The sequence below is a fragment of the Sinocyclocheilus anshuiensis genome, unplaced genomic scaffold (assembly GCF_001515605.1).
Source record: "Sinocyclocheilus anshuiensis isolate Anshui unplaced genomic scaffold, SAMN03320099.WGS_v1.1 scaffold375, whole genome shotgun sequence".
NCBI classification, from domain to species: domain Eukaryota; kingdom Metazoa; phylum Chordata; class Actinopteri; order Cypriniformes; family Cyprinidae; genus Sinocyclocheilus; species Sinocyclocheilus anshuiensis.
In genome coordinates this window covers 1,185,424-1,204,565 of record NW_015549594.1, presented here as the reverse complement: position 1 = coordinate 1,204,565, position 19,142 = coordinate 1,185,424, and the positions used below count along the sequence as shown (strand labels likewise).

The 19,142-nt window shown below is 32.2% G+C and overlaps 1 protein-coding gene and 1 long non-coding RNA gene across 3 annotated transcripts in view; both read right to left on the bottom strand.

Annotated features, from left to right (window-relative positions):
* Positions 1–12,857: 12,857 nt before the first annotated feature.
* LOC107658367 (uncharacterized) lies at positions 12,858–13,928 on the bottom strand. 2 transcript variants are annotated; one of them, XR_001630779.1, is made up of 4 exons: positions 13,703–13,928; positions 13,382–13,480; positions 13,171–13,225; positions 12,858–12,873 (listed from the first exon to the last, which is right to left on the bottom strand). It is a non-coding gene; the product is annotated as an uncharacterized LOC107658367 (long non-coding RNA). The 2 variants fall into 2 exon arrangements; XR_001630780.1 differs by having other exon boundaries at positions 13,741–13,926.
* A 624-nt stretch (positions 13,929–14,552) lies between these two features.
* Positions 14,553–19,142, bottom strand: part of trdc (T-cell receptor delta constant) — a 12,571-nt gene continuing 7,981 nt past the window's right edge. The window contains exons 2-5 of the mRNA XM_016446842.1: positions 16,072–16,168; positions 15,445–15,720; positions 15,237–15,311; positions 14,553–15,095 (exon numbers count right to left, since the gene is read on the bottom strand). Coding sequence (XP_016302328.1) covers positions 14,986–15,095; positions 15,237–15,311; positions 15,445–15,720; positions 16,072–16,168 — 558 coding nt within the window. The 3' untranslated portion in view covers positions 14,553–14,985. The remainder of the gene's footprint in view (positions 15,096–15,236; positions 15,312–15,444; positions 15,721–16,071; positions 16,169–19,142) is intronic.

The window sequence follows — 19,142 nt, the reverse complement described above, 5'->3', positions numbered from 1 at the left end:
ATCATTTCAGTGGTACTTCTGGTGTATAGTGAGTAATAATGATCTTACTTGTTTCAATAATCAGATCTGTGCCTGTCCCAAATATAAGCTTATTCAATCCACCTCCAGTCACACACTATAAATCCAAACACCAAAAACTAGGGAAACCCAAGATGCTTCAGATCACTACTGTGTACTAATGTGTACTACTGTTTTCAGATAGAGGGAACTTTTGCCTCTGACAATAAAATAGATGTCTAACCAACAAAGACAAGAATCAGAATGTAAATCTTAATATAATACTAGATTTAGACCTAATGTGTACAAATGACAGCGGTATTTAACATAGTACATTTCTGCCAAAAAGATCCAACATTTCCATTGGGTCTAAAGTCAAAATGAATTCATTATTTGTGCCGTAGTATTCTTTAAACATCCATTATACAGTATCTGACCTAAATATGATATATTTACAAGCATACTATACATTCATACTGTATCCTGTCAAATTAACTGCTTTCTTTACATGCTCTGTATTTTTTATATCTATAGCTCATTGCCATACCATCGTTTAACGTAAGGCAGGATAGAGTAAAGAGTAAAATGTCACTAATAGCCATCCCAAGACATGGCCATCTGACAAGAGGTTAACTTATGGAGGGAAAAAAATTGACGACAGTTATAAAGGAACAATTTCAAATACAATGAATTCATGACCCATAATACTGATAATCATAAACTTACTTGTTTCAACTATCAATTTTGTGCCTTTCCCAAAGATAATCTTGTTTCCTCCACCTCCATAAGTCACACAATGCAAGACCACCAAACAAAAACTATTTGGTCTGAGTGACTACAAAGCAAAAACGTCCTGACCTAAATCTTAACTCTCATTGAATCTGAAAAATATGAAGACTTTTAATTGATAAGGTATATTAAATATGCATTTTAAATCACACTAATGAATTACTATTAGTGAATAACATACTAGTAAACCTCAAAAACACTTACTTGTGTCAACTATCAACTTTGTGCCTGTCCCAAAGAAAAGCTTATACACTCCACTTCCAGAAGTCACACAACGTAAGATCACTAAGCAAAAACTACCTGAAAGACTTTCTTAGGCAGTCAATGATTAAAGCGACAACTTTGATATTAAATATTTAATATATTTTTTTTTTATTTATTTGGTCTGAGTGACTACAAAGCAAAAACGTCCTGACCTAAATCTTAACTCTCATTGAATCTGAAAAATATGAAGACTTTTAATTGATAAGGTATATTAAATATGCATTTTAAATCACACTAATGAATTACTATTAGTGAATAACATACTAGTAAACCTCAAAAACACTTACTTGTGTCAACTATCAACTTTGTGCCTGTCCCAAAGAAAAGCTTATACACTCCACTTCCAGAAGTCACACAACGTAAGATCACTAAGCAAAAACTACCTGAAAGACTTTCTTAGGCAGTCAATGATTAAAGCGACAACTTTGATATTAAATATTTAATATAATTTTTTTTTATTTATATTTTATATTAAAATATAAATCTTTAATCTTTGATATAAAATTTTAAACAAACTTTGATATTTGATATTTGGGTATTAAATAAGAAAGTCCAAGCATAGTAGTAATGACATTTGGTATAAATGTGCATTATAAAGAACCATTTTGTATTTAGTATATAAATGTGTGATTAAATATGCATTAGTTTCTCTTATTGACTACACATGATTAAATTATTAATACATTTAGATCTTAATATGCATCGGTGTTACGTAAAAAAAAAATAGTTTTTTATATATTTACTAGTTTCTAAAACACTTACTTGTTTGCACATTGAGTTTAGTACCAGAGCCGAAATAGATTTGCCCGATACCAGATGTAGTCACACAATGCAGTTTACCAAATCAATAACTGTATGCTACTGTAAAAACCTGTCAATTGTTTAACTGTAGGTTCCCTTACTATAAAACAAACAAACAAAAAAAGCTAACGGAAGACTTTATGTACTTTTACAATAAAATACTGTTAAATGTACAGTATTTTACAGTTGACATTCCCAGAATTCCTTGTGTGACACTTCACATCTGATGGTTTTTCATTGAAAACTGTAAAGACAACATGCTTACAAGCATGCTATACCTTCTCACTATATCCTGCTTTTAACTGCTTCCTATTCGTGATTAATTTTTCATATCCAGCTAATTGCGGTACTGTCCCTTAATAGTGTAAAACTTTTGCTTCAAATTGATGACAATTATAAAGGAATAATAATAAATACAATGAATTCACACACAATAATACATGAACTTACTTGTTTCAACTATCAATTTAGTGCCTTTCCCAAAGATAATCTTGTGTCCGCCACCTCCATAAATCACACAATGTAAGACCACCAAACAAAAACTATTTGGTCTGAGTGGCTCAATCAACCTTTCATTAATTAATAATTAGCAATGATCGGTTTTCACTTCACATGAAAGCATTTTTATAATCTTATTAAGCTGAAGCGCTATCCAAGTATGTGCACTATTTTGTTGGCATACTTCATGTGTTAGTTTATCTTAAGAATTAAATTGTCAAATATATTTATTAAATATGTAAAAGCCTAAAAAAAATTATATGATCTGGATACCCGATGTAGATCGATACTAATGATTTTGACTTTTTGATAAATTTACCCTTGAAATTTAAAGAATGTCTAAAATATCAAAATTATTTGTTGGGATATGCACATTTATTCTTTTGCCCATTTTCTCCTTAGAACATATAAGAGTGGAAAACATATTGTTTACCTGCATTTACAGTGAGCTTTGTGCCTTTCCCAAATATCACTTTCTGTAATCCTGTCTGAGTCACACACTGTTACACAGCGACACAAATACATGCTGGAAATTATGCATGCTGTAATTATAGATTTGCATGCTTTTATTTTTTAAGAAACATTCTCTCTGGGACAAAGGAACAAGATTATTTAGTGGCAAAAACTAAATCGGAACACATTAAGTAGAACCGATAATCAAACTTACTTGTTTCTACTATCAATTTTGTGCCTTTCCCGAAGATAAGCTTGTTAAGTCCACTTCTAGTCACACAATAAAAGACCACTAAGCAAAAACTAGCTGACCTTAAACTTAATTCTCCTCAATGATTCTGATTAATATGACAACTTGTAACTGATGCATTTTAAATCACACTAATGAATTACCATTAGTGAAAAGCACACTACTAAATAACAATCTTGAGTCCTTTTTATAAATAAAGTCCTTTTTCTTGAGGACTGTATTAAAATATGATTCATTTTAAATTTATTACATTTGTATATTGATATGCATTCCTGATATATGCATAAAAATGTGTTATTTTTCTAACATTCCTCTTTACTAATCCCAGAATACACTTACTTGTTTCAACTATCAACTTTGTGCCTGTCCCAAAGAAAAGCTTGAAATTTCCACTTCCAGAAGTCACACAGCATCGGACTACCAAGCAAAAACTACTTGAAAGACTTTCGCAGGCAGTCAAAGATTAATGTGTAAACTTATCATTGATAAAGGGTATTAAATATGAATTTTAAAGTGTAGTAATAAATGACACTTGGTAAAAAGTGCATCACTAAATAACCATTCTCCTAGCATATGAAATGTAGGGTTAAAAATGCATTTGTTTCTATTAAGGACTACATATGATTAATTATTAAATTGTTATCTCAATAATATACATTGCTGATATGTAATATATAATATATGAGAAATGACTCTTTAAATTAGTAATAACATAAAGCTATATAAATAATGAAGGACTTCCCAGTACCATTTTTTTTTCAATGAACAATAGTATTTTTTAAGTAACATAAACCTATATTTATAAATGCTGTAAAATTGTCCATGTTTAGTTCATGATGCCTAATGCTAACAAATTGATCTTATTGTAAAATGTTACCATATATATCCTCATACCAGTGCTCTCTTGAGTACATAAGTGCGAAATTAAAATAATTTTACCTGCATTTACAGTGAGTTTTGTGCCTTTCCCAAATATTATTTTCTGTAATCCAGTACCAGTCACACACAGATAAATTGTAACACAAAAACATGCGGTCTGCTTTTAGAGTTTACCGATAAAATACTCAAACGTTTACACGAGTTAACAATTACCTTTTCCCAAAACCAAAGTTTTACTTTTTACCAAAACTGGGACAATGTTAACAACATCAGGAATTTGCTGTACTCTAATTGAAGATGATTATAATTAACTTACTTGTTTCAATGAGCAGCTTTGTGCCTGTGCCAAATATAAGCTTATTGTTTCCACCCGTATTCACACATTACTAAACCAAACAACAAAAACTAGTTAGACAGCCATTGCTCTGTCAAACAGTCCAACTTGTAACTGCAACTTGTAACTATAAAGTCCTGTGTAACAGCGACAGTTTAATGTCCTTAATGCATTTCAGCTCATAAGACCAAGTATGTTTAACATTTTAAACTGGTATAGATTTTCCAGAGATGCTCTAGTCAAGCATTTTATTTATTCAAATGTTATACTACCTATTCCCTAACAACTTTTGAAATGTTGTTAATTAAATGAAAACGCTGACTTTTTAAATTTTGTATCAAAAGAGAATCAGGAAGGTCAGTCATTATGCATAATGAATTTAAAATGTTCAGTAAAGTTTAACTAATTACTACTTAGACTCAAAAAATACATTTGCATTTGATCAAGCAGAAAAGTGTCCTTGTGTAGATCTTTTTAAATGGCAAAAGATATGTTTGGGATTGATGAAAAAACACTTTCTTCTTAACACAACTGCTTCAGTTTTAACTGCTATGTTCATACAATCGAAGAGATCCAGATAAAGTGTTCATAGTGATGCAAGTAGTGCCAAATATAATGAACTTACTTGAATCAACTGTTAACTTTGTGCCTTTCCCAAAAATAAGCTTTCCCGCACTTCCAGTATACACACAATGTCACACCGCATATCAAAATCTCTTGTCACATGCAACGCAGACCTATAGCTTTTGCTAAAAAACACACATACAATTACTACGCAGTGTGTTTTGTAAAAACTCTAAAGATACATTTCTATTTAAACGTCAATTATAAACTGGCCACAATATTACGTAATGACTTTTTTTTGCATACATTGCCTATGCTGTGTCAAATGAATCGCTCCTTTTATGTTAACATACTATAACCTTCCAAAGAAATTAAGTTTTTTTGTGTGTGTGTGTGTGTGTGTGTGTGTGTGTGTTTAATCTTCAGCAATTTCTAAATTGGCAAAACACTTACTATTTTCAACTGTCAGTTTGGTTCCAGAGCCAAAAGTGATTTTCAAGCCTCCAGTTTGAGTCACACACAATATTTTGTCTTTACAGAAACCCTCTCAATGCTACTACATGAACTATAAAAGAAAACAGTAACACTTTACAAAAAGGTTCAATTCATCAACACTAGTTCATGCAATAGCTAACATGAAATAACAATACAAGTGAACAATACTTTTACAGCATTTATCAATCTAGGTTAATGCTAACTTCTACATATATAGTTTTAATATTTTATGTCAACTAATGTTTACTTATTTAATGTTATTGTAAAGTGTTACCAAGCAAGCTGTCACAAGCTGTTACATTTTCCAATAGTATTCCTCTTGTAGACAGGGCTACTACCAAGTAAAATATCCGATACCTTCCCAAGTTTGTCAACAACACTAAATTTGAAATTTGAAACTAAGCGAACCATTGCAATATTAAATGAGAAGTCATGGATAGTCAGAATGATAGATTTTTCTTTGAATCATGGCTTTTCATAAATAATACACACAATGAAAAATTTAGCTCACTTTAAGCGGCAATGATAATCCAATATAAACAAACTTACTTTTTTCAACTATTAACTTTGTGCCTGTCCCAAAAAATATCTTGTAGCCTCCACCTCCAGAAGTCACACAATAGCAGATCTCATAACATAAACTCTCCTGAAAGACTAAAATCAACTCACCTGTCATAACCTATTCATGTCAAAGTTAAAACGACCCAATTCTAATTAAAAGGATTTTTATAAATGTACTGAACTTTAAATTTAAAAAAAAATTAACGGCAGTGCTGTAGCCCTAGGACTATTAATATGTCTAAATTAGAGCGATTTCACATTTATATCATGATCTGGATACCAAATGGTCATGATGTTTTCTAATTTTCTATAGACACTTACTTGTTTCAACTATCAGTTTGGTTCCAGAGCCAAAATAGATTTGATTGAATCCAGATGAAGTCACACAATGCAGTTTACCATCACAATAACTTTCTACGTTTAAATCAATGATTTACGTATAGCATGAAAAAGTGAATCCAAACTAATGACTAAGATTTCACAAATTTACCCTTGTTATCAATAACAGTGTGAGGTTATGGGGATATGGACTATGATGAACCAAAATTATAAGACATTTCCATTAAACAACACTGGATTTACCGGCAACACTATTTTATGGATCAACTTCATTTAGCACAAAAATGCACTAAAGTGTTTAACATCTTTCCCCTGAATTATTGACCTGATTGTTAGAACAGATTGCATTATGTTTTAAAGTGTTCAATGTCTAGGCAAAGACATTGGTAATTTACAAGCAATAGCTCTGTAAGCAAATATGATAAATATGAAAAGGGATGCAATACGTGCAGTTTTAATGTTGAAATTAACAAACTTACTTGTGTCAATTATCAACCTTGTGCCTGACCCAAAGATCATCTTATAACCTCCTCCAGTAGTCACACAACAAGACACCACACAACTAAAACCTTCCAACACAACAGTCACAAATCTGCTTTTTGATTAAGCTGCTGATTAAGTCAGTTATCGCTTGAGTTTTATGACCTGTCATTAACTGGCACATTCTCTTAATCAATCACATTACTGGCATTCATCTACCATACTGTCCATTTTATAGGTCACTGCGGGTAAGTCGGTAACAGTAGAAACAAAAAAGGTCAACTGTGTTTGATTCTGCATACTCACTTGTACTAACATGTAATTTTGTGCCAGAACCAAAGATCACTTTTCCAAATCCATCAGTCACACAATGTGAAGCATCATAACTATAACTGATTCCAGCTCACTGGCTGAGTATTTCAACTGTTACAGTCAACATTATAAACACTTTATAAATATTTCCCTCAAATATACACAGTTTATACATTTACTGTTTTTTTACATGCTTTACCTAAATTTTACCTCCAAATAAAGTACTCCTATGTGCACTATGAGTAATAATGCCATTGGAAACAAGATTATTCTTGTTTGCATGTTAGTTTGAGTATTTAAGAGTTGTGATCTAAATCTAGAGTGCAAATCGAAATCTTTTACCTGTATTTACAGTGAGCTTTGTCCCTGTTCCAAATATTATTTTCTGTGCTCCAGAAGAAGTCACACACAGTTATACAGCTACACAAAAACATGCTGATTGTTTAAGGGAAAACAAACCCTAGCTTCATTAGAGTATGGTCTATAAACATATAGAATATTTAGGTTTTTAAAAAAGTTGTCCTAATATGTGTCACTTTCTCCTGAGGACTACATCAACACAGAATAAACCTTATTTAAATATTCATCTGAAATAAACAGGGCTGAGAATAATAAACTTACTGGCATTGACTGTTATTTTAGTGCCTCTCCCAAAAATAATGTTCAATCCACTTGTAGTCACACAAAATGTGATCGTACAACAATAATGTCTTACTAATGCCTATACCCGCATTTTAATTAAAACAACTTTCTTAATCTAGGACAACTAAATTCTTAATCTAGGACATACTAAATAAAATAATGACATGTAAACATCACTGATCCTTATGAACTTACAGCTTTGGATAATCAGTTTTGTGCCTGTTCCAAAGAACACCTTTCCTGCGATTCCAGCATTCACACAATGTCAGACTACAAATCAAAAACCCTAAGGTTTTGGACATTATAATCTATAGGGAAGTCGTGTTTCGGTAAACATGGAAATGTAAATACTTCAAATTGCAATAATTTTCACTTGTGCTGCACAACATTTTGATTAATAGTGAGCATACTGACACACTCAGAAAGATGTTCAGTGAAATATAATATGTAAAATAATAATAGTAATACATTATGCATTAATGCAAAGCTATACAAAGCACTTACTGGTTTCAATTGTCAGTTTAGTTCCAGAGCCAAAATAGACTTTCAAGTCTCCACTAGTCACACACCAATTTTGTCTTTAGCAATAACTCCCTGCTCTCTCGAAAATAACTCCTTATCTACACTGTGTGAAATACACCCAACAATTTCTATAATATATCTCTTTTATTAGAAAAGTCATGACAAATCCCTGACCTGGTCAATACTTTCGATTTTACAAGTTAGTATGTAACAAAAGGCCACCAGGGATCATTTTTTCCACTTGTTTTCTACTTCTAGAAGAGAATTAGTTTATTGAAATGCATGTGCTGCATAAAAAGTGATTTAAATTAGAATACTCATACTAACCTTCTCTTCTCACATGACTAAACCAAATAAAACAATACACCTAGTATATTACGCAAAGCGCTTTAAAAGTGTTTTGTAACTTCCAGAAAGAAATACTTGCCTGGTTCAACAATGAGTTTTGTTCCGCCGCCAAATATAATTTTATAATTTCCTGTATTCACACAGAGCTACAACCTATACCAAATACCCCATGCACATCTCTCTTTGCAGAGAACTGCCGTTCACTTTTAGAAGTGTTTTATGACTAAAGATGTAAAGAGAGAAGACTGATTATTTTTACATATGCATTTTCTGTTGTGCAGTATTACACTTGTATGGGGATTTGGTATAATACATGCATATTAAAAACAGTTCAACAGTTTAGCAATGGTCAAGTTTTTATAATTCACCTGTTAAGATCTAACATCTACATTACTAAAGCTGAATAAATGAACATTACATTACAATATTGTCTAAAGGTGTTATGAGACTGGGTACGTTTGTTTTCAAGGTATTAAGATCTTCTCATACCTGAATTTATTGTGAGTTTTGTTCCTTTTCCAAAAATAACCTTCCATGTTGCTCCACTGCCAGACACACAGTGCTCTGTGCGCTAACAAATACATGGCCACTTTCATGACAGCGACATAAAGCGAAAATGCACAAATATAAATACCTGACATTAACTAAAGATACAAGATTCTTTAATTGCTAAATTTGCATCTTGTCTAAAGCAACTTATAATGTGAATTTTTATTCTTCCTTAAAAATATTATTTGACTTGGTTGTATAACTTTACATTAGTTTTCAAATTGGGTGTTGACTGACTGATTTAAATTAGGCTAATGTGCCTTAATGTCCTTGGTATTTTTTGATGTGTAATGCAAGTGGAAATGTCTAAATATAATAGCTTGTGCTGCTTTTTGTATACTCACTTGACTGAACTTGTAAACTTGTGCAACTTTACATAGCAAAATAAGTGGCTGCAATAAATATATTGTATGTTCATGATATTTCATGCAATCTTCACTATATAATTATTTTGAGACCTTTTATGATCAACCGATGAACTACAAAACAAGACATAACCAAATGAACAATACGCACCAGTCAAAGCTTTTTTTTTAAAGATTTCCTATCCATTCAAATCAAATATGCATTGGATGATCATACTGTACTATAAAACAAATGAGAGCATGCCAAAGACCTAATGAGGTAAAAACTACTATGGTTTGGGCTTGCCTGTACAACATCACTAAATTCAATGACACAACATGCACAAAGTATTCTGTTGTAAATTACTCAAATACTTGCCTGATTCAACAATGAGCTTTGTTCCACTTCCAAAAAACAACTTGTTAGTATTTGCATCCACACAGCACTACAGCCTGCATCAAATACTCAATGCACTACTTGTCATTGCAGAAAAATTTAAGATCTAGACTTTAAAGGTAGAAATTTGATGAAGGGAATAATCAATGTTTTCACATATTTATTTACATTATGATGTTGTGTAATATTACACCTGTAGTTTCATTTGTTTTCCTTACATTAAATTTCAGTTTCTTAAACAATTTGATGTTCTTTTAACTATCACACTCTCAGTCCAATAACCAAAGAGTCTGAAATGAACAGAAAACAGAAAAATATATATATTTTTTTTTTTTAAGTCCTACCACATGATAACGAACTTGGTAAAAACTTAGTATTTTTACAAATTCATATAGTTCAGCACATTTAGTCTATGTTTTCTTAGTACTTCTTCTGTTTCTTTAACAGGCATCATTTTTTACTTACTTGATTCAACAAAGAGTTTGGTCCCTTGACCAAAACTCAGCTTATTTCCAGCGCCAACATTCACACAGCTTACTGCCCCACTACAAAAACCATTTCTAAGGTACGACTATGTATCTTTATCATGTAGTACATTGTTAAGGAATTTAACAACTGAAAATATTAGTATTATACATAACAGTTTAGTTTCCATTGTCAGACATTTAATTTTCATATGCATTTTACTTACTGGTTTGAATTATCAACTTTGTTCCTTTTCCAAAAAAGATTCTGTCTGCACTATTAGACACACAAAGTGACACTTCATACCAAATACCGCCAAACACTGAAACTGCTATTTGTTCACTCAACAGAACAATTTTTACTTTTATAATTACTATTTTAGTAGTATAGTTTATTACAGCATTTTATTGTTATGCATTCATTAGCTTTTCTTTATTTTTCAAAGCATTGATTTTAATCTGAAATGTATAAGACTTTAATAACGGGACATGTTTAAAAGAGATTCATTTTTAGAGAATTAAAATTTCATAAGATGCATATGCTTTTTGGTGTATTTGTTTCATGAAGAGAGCAACTCAAGATTGACTAACTTTCTCTGGGACTTTCACTCAGCAACCCTTCAGAATCACCTTTCATAGAGTTTCAACGTTTCAACCTTCAACATTTGCCCAATTACTAAAGCAATACTAGCACCAAAGTCACAGAACTTTCTCAATAAAAAAAAAAAAAACGCACAACTCTGAAGATGTTTTAACTGAATATTTTCAAAAGTGCAAACTTACTGGAATGGATGAAAAGTTTGGTTCCTTTACCAAATATTATCTTTCCAAGGCTGCCAGTATTCACACATGGCTATACATCCATACATAAACCTATGCATCAGAGGCAATCTCTAAAACTACATGCTGCCTATCAGAGGAAATTTTATTATGCATTTTTATTTTTAAATATTCTGTTAGATTTGTTTGTTCAAGAAAACTTGCCATGTTATATGTAACATATATAGGATGTTTTAATTCTACCTCTGAAAAAATCCCAGCGGAGCCATCAAGAATGCTGTACTCATATGATAAATGTAGTAAACAATCACAAACATTAAATGTTTAATTACACAACATGTTTAGGTATATTTTAAAGAAGTGTGACAAAAATAAGTTGCACAAAAAACAATGCACACAAAATATATGTTGTATTATACTAAACTACTTTTTGCAAACTGCTTATTTCGTATTTAAGTCATTTCTAAGATAAATATTTTTAGTGATTTAAAGATTAGAGAGAGCAGAAACTTACTTGATTCCACAATTAGTTTGATGCCATTTGCAAAAATAAGCTTGTCATTCCCTCTAGTCACACAGAGTTATACACCATAACAGAAACTCCCTGTAAATGCCTCAAACCCATCATACAGTAATTTTGAAAAAATAGTTATGTTTTGAAATCAATTTCAATAATTAAATAAATTATTTATATTTTCTTATTAAGCGGTATATGACATTTAGTTGAATTTTCACATAGATTGAAATTGGATTTAGCTGGAAAAAAAAGTATCTGAATACTAAACACTTTCAAATACAACAGCAATGCAGTTGAATCTTTTAATGTTGATGCAACATGACTTTCTTTTAGATTTTACTAAAAAGATACTAAGATTAAACCTTATCATTACAATTACTCAAACTGATTTTTAGAAGCAAAACACTAAATAGGACCTGCAATCAATTTTATGTTTAATCTAACATTCTGAATTCAGTGACCTATCAAAATATTTAGTTCGACAAATAAACAACTTACTTGATTCCACAATGAGTCTGGTACCATGGCCAAATACGACCTGGTTAACCCCTATTGCATTCTCACAGCACTACACTGCATAACAAAAACACCTCAACATAACACTTTATCTATTTTTAAGGACTGACACTAGATTTAATATTCCACTCTCAGAACAGTTTTCTACTCATTTCCCACAAACATTGCATATGCAACTAATATACCATCAGACAGAATGATGATTGTACTTTTCTTTTTCATGCTTTGAAAATAAAACTAACTGGTTTGTAAATAAGCTGATGAGTGAATTAATATTTATGTCTGTATAATAAACAAAGTAGTACATAAATGTCACTTTCTTGCATCACAGAAGACTTAAATGCAATAAAGAATTATAAATCTCACCTGATTCCACTATAAGTTTTGTACCGGTGCAAAATTACAATCTTATTGACTCCCTGCTCATTCACACAACACTAAACACCATATCAAATATCCTTCAGTGCAAACAACTGATCAACATTTCTACGTGCAAACTCAAAACAAAACATTTCAATTATATGCTTTGAATTATCACAAGTGATGGTCATATGAAAAAAATCATCATCACTCATTTCACTACCCTTTAAATTAAAAAAAAATTAAATTAAAATTAAAAAAGTAGTTTCAAGCCAAAATGTCATGCTATAACGCAACAATAAAAGCTATTTAAAATAATACTCACTGGTCTGCACAATTAACTTTGTTCCAGATCCGATAAAGAGCTTGGAGCCAGAACTAGATGACCACAGTGTTGCATTCTCAGACATAAAACCTCCTCACACAAGATACAGATAAAGAAGATAGTTTAAAATGGTATATCTTCAAATCATAATTTACCAAACATTCAAGATCAATGATAAAAGCTTAAAATGCTCAAAACACTTCTATATTTTATATAATTTCCCCCTAAATGTTAGAATTACTAAATGCATGCCAAAAACAAAAAGTTTCAATTCAGTGATGGCGTTAATAATATTATGCATCAATAATCTTAATGCTACAAACTCTTTGATACATTTAAACGTGATATTGTGGTGAGACAAATCAATTCTGAAAGAGTTTAAATCCTTACCTTAGTGTCCCTACTCCAAATTTATACCAGATCCTGGAATAAGTTTGCACTTCCTCTGTAAGAAACAGTGTGTGTATTAAAAGAGTTAGACACCTCAATCTTTACTAAAAAAAATTATCCAAACCAAAGAATTAAAATCCCACCTTGTCCAGCAGAACATTTCAGTTTAGGTGAAAACAATCATTCAAATGAGAAATATATGGTAACTCACCTCTTCATATAGACATCGGTGTTCTACTGGCCTAGTTTTAACGTTACACATGGCCTTATTTCTTGCTCATTTCTGTGAACCAACCTACAGAAGCAATCTCTGAAATAATAATAATAGGCTAACATTTACATTTGCTTTACTCGGTTTTGTTTTGTAAACGTATAGTAAAACTAAATGTCTTTGTGGTCAACACAGCTAAGTCTTGTTTTAAGGCGTTCTTAGCTCTAAATTAACGTTTGTGCTTGAACAAAACACTTAATATTGAGTGCCTCTTTATATTTGATGGAGTATCAAGCAAAAACAAACGTTTAGGCTAGTTACCCATGCCACCATGTGCTATTTGCAGAGAGCTAAGATACCTTTTTTTATTCTGTGATAGAAAGTGTCTTCTAACAGCGGGGTTGAGCCAGACTGAAAACGGGACATTGGCCAGGCCAGACTAAAATCATGTTTCCCTTGAGCCAAAAGCTTTTGCGAGTCGTGCATGTTCACATAAGCAAAAAAAAAACAAAACCGTGGAACATGCGGAATCACATTGGATGTCAATGCTCAGTCGGCCACTAGAGGTCACTCAAGTCCGCCAGTCAAAGCAAACGGCAAAATCCCACTAACAGCCACAGGAGGGCAGTACACTTTATTTCATGGTCTTAGATGAGTAGCAAGCTCAGCTCACCGTTTTCATGAAAGAACGTTCAGAACATTACTTAATAGCCTATTCATTAATAAATAGTTCATAAATAATAAAAATTAAGTGATTTATAAAGACAACTAAAAAAAAGTGCTCTCAACAGACTTAGTTATGTCTCACAAATGTAGGCTAATCATCAAAACAGTGGTTTGACAAACTATTTTGAGGAATATTTATTTTAAATCATTTTATGTAAAAGTTAAGTAATTAATTACAAGCTCCAAAAACTGTAGCTGTAAGACTTTACAGCTGTTTTTCTCTTTCTATAACAGAGTGGAAAAAATGTAGCAACAAACATACTAATTCTTGGAACCCAAAGCGAGCAGTAGATCTTTATCTGAAACTGTGGTTAGAATCTGCCTCCAGTACGAATGTGCTGTTGAAACTGTGGTTTAGACATACTCACATGAAACTTCTCTTTTATCAAGACATTTTATTATTTCATATATTTTTGGAAAATCATATTACATGCAAAGATCAGAGCCTCAATAGTTAAGTCAAATGGTAATCCGTTACACAATTAGACAATGTAAAAGTCTTAAACAATGCAATGCTGTTATGTAAAAAAATTAAAAAAGTAAAAAATTTAAAAGTATACAAAAAATTTACTTGCACCTGTTTGCAACTAAAGCCAGAAAATACACACACCATTGCAAAGCAATACGCACATTACACCACTGAATTCAGAAATGTTTCTAAATGTCAAAAAGGTTTGCAATGTTTGTCGATATTCTTTATATATGAAAGACATTACTAACAATTTGTATTTTTCATTCCATTTAACATTATTAGACAGAATATAGATTAATACTGACCCTGTGACTGACTGTATAACCGCATTTGTTTGTTTGTCAGGGTTCGATCAAGCTCCAGTTCAAAATTGAGATTATTCAGATGATTTGGCTGGATTGAACTTTTAAAATACGAATGCCTTTACAGTCATCATTACATTAACTGCAACACATTTAGCAAGCAGAATTCTCAGACCTGTCACAAGAAGATTCATGAAGTTCATTTTTGGATCACCTGAAAAAAAAAAGTGAAAACAATAAATGAATCATCCTTTGATATTAAATGAATTTAAATCGTGTAAATCATAGCATAACGTAGATAAGTTCACAAATGCAAGATATACATGTAGAATATCTTATGTATTTTATTACTAACCAGTGTCTATGAACCCTGAGGCAGAAGTTCTAGCATTTGTTTCACAAGACTGTGGAGTCAGTTTTTCGGGTTTATCTGCAGAATAAAAATTAAGTAGAACAAAACAAATAATTCTTAATATATATTTTGTATTCACAATACTTCAAAAAATGAAATCACATTAAAAAAAATGAAAAAATAAACAATAATTATCCATTTAAGTACAAACCTGTCGTGACAGGAGTGTCAGGAGTTTTGTCTGCAGTTTCTTCATCCATTTGGCATTTTTGGATTTCATCATCAGGGGATCCAGCATAATAATAGGTTTTGGACGATTTGAACAAAGGTGCATTGCTGGTGGTAAAATTCTCAGGTTCTTTCCCTTTCACATTCAAAGTCATAGTCTTTTCTTGAGGAAAGAACCCGGCGGCCAGACAAATATCTGGTCCTTTGCCATTGAAAGGGGACAAGATGGACAGAAACGGAGGAGTTGGCGCTGCATCTTCTGAACAAAGAAAAATAAGTAGTTTTCATCAGCTTTTTTAGTCCTTTGGCAAGACTGTACTTTTTACATATGTGGCAGTTGCAAAACTATGCTCATGATGTCAGTGAAAAACTTTTGCAATCATCTATTCATACACAAAACATCCCTAGTCTTATGAACAAATACAATTACTCAACTAGAAATGTTTTCTTTGGAGCAACAGCCCAAGTTAACAAACATACTGTGATCAGAAGCTGAACGCAGCACAACCAACTAACCAACCATTACAAGCTATTTTACGGAGTTTTTCACTATTTTCTCCAGCACATAAGTTGGTGTAAAAGCTCGTAACAGTTAAAAATAAGTACTTACTTGGTATGACCTTGAGGGTTATCGGCTTTCCGAATGTTAAGGTGTCAGTAGCTGAAAATGCACCGCTACCGTAACCCTTACAAAAACACTCCTGACCCTACATCAGCATTGGGACTGACAAAATGACCTAACCGAGCCCTGCTAACTACAACTAACTGACCAAAGTTCATGTTTTCACAAATTCAGGTGTATGGTTTGGAAAACTGCAATATGATAACATTCAAAGTGGATTTACTTACTTGGATTGACCGTGAGACGGATGGGATTTCCAAAAGTTAGTGGGTCTGCACTTCATTCAGCCCCTTGACAATATCCTTTAGTAATGCAAAGTATCCGCACATCTTAAGAAATACACTAAAGACTGATCTGAAAGTCTGATGTGAAACATCCAGTCGAAGAAGTCCAGCTTGATATTCTTTCAAAGGTAATTCCATCTGTCAGTCATCCTCGTGATATACCCATGTCTGCTCTATTCACATACAAACAGGTGGCTGGAACAAAAGCCTTCAAGACAAAAACATCAAGATTGAGAGAATAGTTCTGTGATAGTTCAGTCTTTCAGTCAGATATTGGTTTAAATATATCAATACAGTTTATAAACACAAATAACAGGGCTATGAGATTTTGTACAGCGCCTAATGAAGAATGTATCACTGTGGTAGTCCAGACACAATGAAAAACATCAATACAAAAACCCATGCCCTCTATTGAGGGGCTGTCTTATATGGAAGAGAGAGAAATGCTGTCATCTGAAGAATCTTCTCAACAGATATATTTGACTAAAACTATGTTTAAAATCCATAGCCATGAGATGAAACCCCAAGCTGCAGTGGAAGTCTTCATGTCTAAGATGATAGAACAGCCTCAGAAGGATCATTCAGTGCAGTGACAGTCAGTTAACCTTTGTGAGGTTTTTGTATGGGACAAAACTTGAATCGAATCACTGTGGTACCCCTGTCCACACAAAGACACAACTCGAAACAAAAACCACCCTCCTCTGTGTGATTGAATCACTTCAGAATAAGTAAGCACAAATATACGGAGAAATTGGCACCTAAAAGAACATCTCAAAGAAAACTCTTCAGAAACAGGACATTTTTGAAAATAATTGGTCTTACCTTACATTAGGGCTCTTGTGATAATGTAATTCAGTTTAAGAATAAAGTAAGTGAGGAATACTACTAAACTTGTACCTGACATATTACTTTAAGGAGATGTTTGTATTTACATAGTCACTTATTACAATTGAATATAATTACTAATATTAATTATATTGACATAATAGATGTAACAGGCACTATAAACTGTTATTAGATTAATTGTAAGTATTATTTTTTGAGTTGACTGATATATACTGACATATCAGTATATAAATACACATGCATCTTGAATTAAATACTTTCACCATTATAAATTAATTTAAACAAAATGGATGGATTTACCATGTACTATTAAAAGAATAAAGTTGGTGATCCAAAATCTAGGAGAAAATAATAAAATGCAATATAATTTAATTGGTGTCAACCGAATTTCAGAAAAAATGTGCAATTAATTAGTTATTGTTTTAATAACTAATTAATTGCACATTTTTCTGAAATGAATCGCGATTAATCCCACCTAGCATTAAAGTTTTTAAAAACACTTTTATATTGCAATAATGGCACATTCAATCTTCAAATTAATGTAGAAATAAAACAAAGACAGTATATTTTTAATATTTGTTTAGTGGCATCTTTTTTATGACTGAAGGCGAGTATCACTGATGCCCCAATGAAATAGTTTTATTCCCCTAATATTTAACCATTGATTATAGCCATTCAACATTACAGTACAACTGAGAGCTATCAGTTTTAACATTTTTTAGACTTTTAAAAATAACTTTTAATTGAAGTGAACTTAAAATAATTTTCACATAAACCCCTTATAATAAATGTCATATTTAGTGCCCTTCAGCAAGCAGGAAATATATAGATATTGAATAAAGTTATCAAACACTAAATTCTAAATTAAATATAGATGGATCCTTAAAGCTTATTTTTTTCTTGTGTTCTTTGATTAATATACATCACAGCAGCTGGGTTATTAGGTTACTATGGCTGCTTTAAGCGCTGTCGCTGCTAAACATGATGCAGATCTGACACGCATTGTATTTTCTCACAATTCTTTACCACTTCAGGTCAAAGTCTACTAATGAGCTGACGAGTTGAATCGGGTGTGTTAGATGAGGGAGACAGTGTTGGAGTGCTCCAGGACAGTTTGGAAAACCACTGTGTTTCAGAGACATATTCTTAAATGTGACTCGTAACAAATACTTAGCTACATGCATGCACAGATTTAAGGCAGCTTTAATCGCCTTTTTTGGTAACTTCGTGACTTAACTGACAACATAACTACAACATGGTATGCTCATAGTTTCTTTTGCGCTTTAATGTGAAATTATATAGGCTACAGCTCATCGTGTATAGGCTTAGATCTCAGCCACAATTCTGCGTGCGAAAGATCATATTTTGAGCACACAAAAGTGCATTTTGCACGCGCGCGATCTGAGTTTTGTGGAGAAAACGTTCGTTTCGCAAAGAAAAAAGTATTTCAAGCGCACGAAAATCAATTTTGCATTTAAAGTAAGTTTTTGCATGTGTGCAGACCTTCTCTTTTGCGCGTGCAACGTTTCACTAGCTTGCTCACCTGATGCCCGCCCTCAGTGCTCTCTAAATGACAACAGCTCGCGTGCTCAACACAACCCAGCGTTACAATATGCCATAATTCCAGCCAATCAGATTCTGATTCATTTTCTGAGATAAATTCTGATTGGCTGCCTTGACAACCACTCACGACATTTCTTGCATTACCACGACAGCAGAAGAGGAAAAATACAGTGCATGCATAATTATTATACAAGTTGATATTCTGATCATATTTTTTTCCAAGCACATTTGACCAATTCCAAACGACATCAATCTTAATAACCACTATTAATCTTGTATTTAATCACTTATAATCTATATAGTATTGTTCATGAAGGCTGGAAGTGGAAAACGCCTTATATTCAGGTGTGCATAATTATTAAGCAG